Source organism: Cornus florida, unplaced genomic scaffold (assembly GCF_030987335.1).
Source record: "Cornus florida cultivar Cherokee Brave unplaced genomic scaffold, ASM3098733v1 CherokeeBrave_3.0.0_Hap2_Chr08, whole genome shotgun sequence".
Classification (NCBI taxonomy): domain Eukaryota; kingdom Viridiplantae; phylum Streptophyta; class Magnoliopsida; order Cornales; family Cornaceae; genus Cornus; species Cornus florida.
Window position 1 is genome coordinate 35,100,857 of NW_026775578.1, and position 3,793 is coordinate 35,104,649.

Here is a 3,793-nt window from a genome sequence, read left to right on the forward strand (position 1 = left end):
TCCTATCTAAAATCTGGTGTCCCTCTTTAATGCTTTGCCTGGTTCGCTCAATTTATAATTTACATTATTGATTCAGTTTGGTGAAATTAAATTAAATAATTCTAATTCTAAATCAAACTAGGCTAAATAATTAGAAATAATTCAAATTCAAATTCAAATTAGGCAAAAACAATAAAAAGTCTCTCTTTCTTTCTTTTTTTTCTTTTTTTTTTCCCCCTAAATAGTTGGGGTGATGTGTAAGTGTGGATGTGCAATTGCATGTTTTATGGGACAGTTAATGGAACTATGAGAAATGAAATAATAATTCTAATTAACAAAAATGATCACTAAAACCCTTAACTATGCAAGGCCCTCTTGTATCCAAGTGACAAGTTCTTCTTGTACCATGACATTCTTGTACCATGACATTGTTGATAAAATACTGAAAATATAAAACATAAAAATTTTGACATAGAAAAGAGGTAAACACCAAACAATTTTGCTAATGAAAACTCAAGTTTTACAAACACTTCAATCTAGCAGAAACTTTATATCATAACAAAATTCCTAGAAGACAATGTTCATGAACTATCGACATCTGACACAACAGAAGACCATTCTCAATCAAAATAAGTCAACATTTAAAATGAAAAACAATGAAGTTATGGCACCTTAACCCTCATTGCTGTAGCCCTCTACTTGTGAATTTCACAACTTCTTCAATCTACCAGATAATTTAATCATAACAAAATTTCTAGAAGACAACATTCATCAACTATTGATATCCCGGCACAACTGAGGATCATTCAATCAAAACAAACCAACGTTTAAAATGAAAAACAATGAAGTGGTGGCACCTTAATTCTCATTAATATAGCCCTCTTTGCGCCCTTCGAACCCAGGCCGCATTAGTTTCTTCTCTCTCTTCGCGATCTTCCGCATCTTCTTCTGCTGAATCCTCTCAGCTATATTGCCTGCCCTCTTCTGCTGCTTCTCCTCCTTCGTCTTCTCCCTACTATCAACCCTGTCCTTCCACTTCTGCGAATTCTTCTCGTGCCTCTTCTTCTCCTTATGAATACTCTGCTTCAACAACTTGGAATCGTCGTGCACCTTAATCCCCGCTGCCCTACTGGTCGCCGCACTCCAAGAAAGCTTCTTTGCCACCACTTCCCCTCTCTCCGGGTCCTTCTTAGCCTCCTCCAACCTTTTCGCCCTATCTAACTCCTGCGCCTTCGACAACTTTCTCTTCTTCTTCCTCCCACCATCTTCTTCCCCTCCAAGCTTCACCTTCCCAAACTCAATCCCCTTGGTCGCCTCCACCACTTCCTTCTCAAGTTCAACCTCGGATTTCACAAATTTACCATCCCTGCCATCTCCCAATTCATTAAGCCTCTTTCGTTTCTTCTCTTGATGATAATCTCTCTTCACTCTCTTCTCAATCTTTGATTTTTTGCCATCGCCACGATTGCCACGAAGCTCGTTGACGCGTTGGCGTAATTTTTCTAAAGTCCTGGACCGATTAGTTTCTGCTGCTTCATTGTCATCTTCATCGTCATCTTCGTCGTCATCCTCATCCCTATCGCTCTCTTCGATGCTTGATTTGTTAGTGCTTTTTCCGTTTTCTATGGTTTGTTTGAGCAAGTCTAGGGTTGAAGATTGGGGCTTTTCAGGGTCGAGGCGGTGGCGGCGGGCTTTCTTGATGTTGTCTTTGGTTTGTTGCTTGGCGGAGGCTTTGGCGGCTTTGGAGAGGCCTTGGAACCAAGGCTTGGAGTCTTCGTCGTTCGAGAGGTAGAACTTGGCCGGGATGAGTTCGATCAGCTTGTCGAAGAAGAGAGCGTGGTCGTGAATAAGGGACTTCGGGTCAGTGGTGGTGGTGGCTGCGTCGACGGCGGAGAAGGTGTTTTCCTGTGACGCGACCTTCTCTTTCTTCTTCTTCATTTTGGGGAGTGATTCTACGATGGTGTGGGGGTACGATGGTGTGTGCTAGGGTTTCGTCCTTGTAGTTTATTAGCTGTTTAGTTTATTAGCTTCTGTTTGGGTGAGAGCGCGAGTGTGAAATTTTCCTTTGTTTTTTTTTTTTTTTTTTTTTTTTTGGATATTTGATTGTTGCCTCTTTTTAATGAGACTACTTGCTTTGATAAAAATAAATAAATAATTAGTGCTAAGTACAATTCTAAAAATTTATTTAAATAAAGAACCAAAGGAGGAAAAGAAACAAAGGAAAAGTCAATTGTGTTAGGTTTTTAGGATAGGTAAGGAAAATAAAGAAAATTGAGGAAAAATGAATGGTAGATGGAAATAAGAAAAATTTATTTTCTCCTCCTTTTTTTTCGCATGACGTTTTACTATTTTATTATTTTTCAATAATACTCTAATAATAAATTAAATTAAAAGAGTGATTTTTTTTTTTTTTTAAATTATCAAACATATTTTCTGTGTTTTGTTTTCAAAAATTCAACAAAAAGCAACAAACCTTTATGATGAATTTAAATTTTCAACTAAATTTGGACGAATGAAGGGGGTGGAATGAAGATAGAAAGAAGCAAACAAATTAGAGGAGGCAAAGAAAGAAAAATATATATATATGATGAATGGGTCATTCTTACTCTTTCATAAATTTGCATTCTAAAAAAAAAAAAAGGGCAAGACTAAACTAAACGTTTTTAAATTAAAAAAAAATTCCTTACAATTAATACTCTTTCTGGTCTTCTCTCATAACAAACAAAATAAGATATCATCTCATTATTTTTTCCTCCATTCAATCAAACAAAAAGAAAAAAAATAATATAATTTCTTCTTCCTTAAAGATGTATCATCTCATTATCTTTTAATAGGTTGAGTGGATTGAAGGATCATTCAACTCAGTTTGAAGTATAAAATCTTCAAATTGATCCAATTCCCCGTCTGAGGTGACAAGCCTAACTCGAATCCACCCTAGTGGTTTTAGGCTGCTAATGTCGTAATAATTCCAGTACTACTAATAGTCTAATAATGATATTGAAACTTGGATTTTTATTATCTCACTTATTCCATACCTAATTATACCAAATTCACCTCAAATTGTGGTTAGATTTGAAAATTTTCACTTTAAATAATTAAACTCAAAGGTTTAAGCTTTCTACACTTTACACCTTACGATACTTCTACTAGGGTATCGTGGCCAAAATTGGACAGCGCTTCCTAAAAGTTAAATATTTTATTTTGTGATAGGACACAAATGGATTACGACATGAACATATTTTGAATACTTTCATAATACGACATATAATTACTATTATTTTTTGAAAGAATGAAATTCAATGCAATTTAAAATATATTATGGGTTAATGAAAAAAATAATACGAAGTATAAAATATAAAATAAAAATAACAAGCATCTAACTCTAAACTTCAAATTAGTAATTTTATTCAATATTATTTGGATAAAATGGCAAAAACATATTTATATATATAATAATATATATTATAATATTACTTTTTAACATATCTTGTATTATATTTATTTATTTTTTTTTTAAAATTTGTCGTATTCATATCATGTCCATTTGTATTCCATATTCGTATCCATGCTACCATACACCTATTCAAAAATGGGGTTAGAACTTCAGTTGGGTTCAGATTAATACACGTTCAATTTGCATCTACTTAGAAAGATAAATACGGGGTATGAACTTAAAACTTGGGCTTTAACTTTTTTCTTGGGCTTGGGCTCAACTCACAAGAAATTTAAACATGTGCATGGCTATTTTGATGATTGTGTTTCAATTATTTAGCAAAAGCTTCAAAGTTGTGTTCATAATAAGCTTACATAATTT

At 34.2% G+C, this 3,793-nt stretch overlaps 1 protein-coding gene across 1 annotated transcript; it reads right to left on the reverse strand.

The window, feature by feature from the left end:
• Positions 1–453: 453 nt before the first annotated feature.
• On the reverse strand, positions 454–2,049 carry LOC132271264 (uncharacterized). Its single transcript, XM_059772590.1, has one exon. The coding sequence runs from the start codon at positions 1,915–1,917 to the stop codon at positions 838–840; it is 1,080 nt and encodes a 359-aa protein (XP_059628573.1). The 5' UTR covers positions 1,918–2,049; the 3' UTR covers positions 454–837.
• Between the last annotated feature and the right edge of the window lie 1,744 nt (positions 2,050–3,793).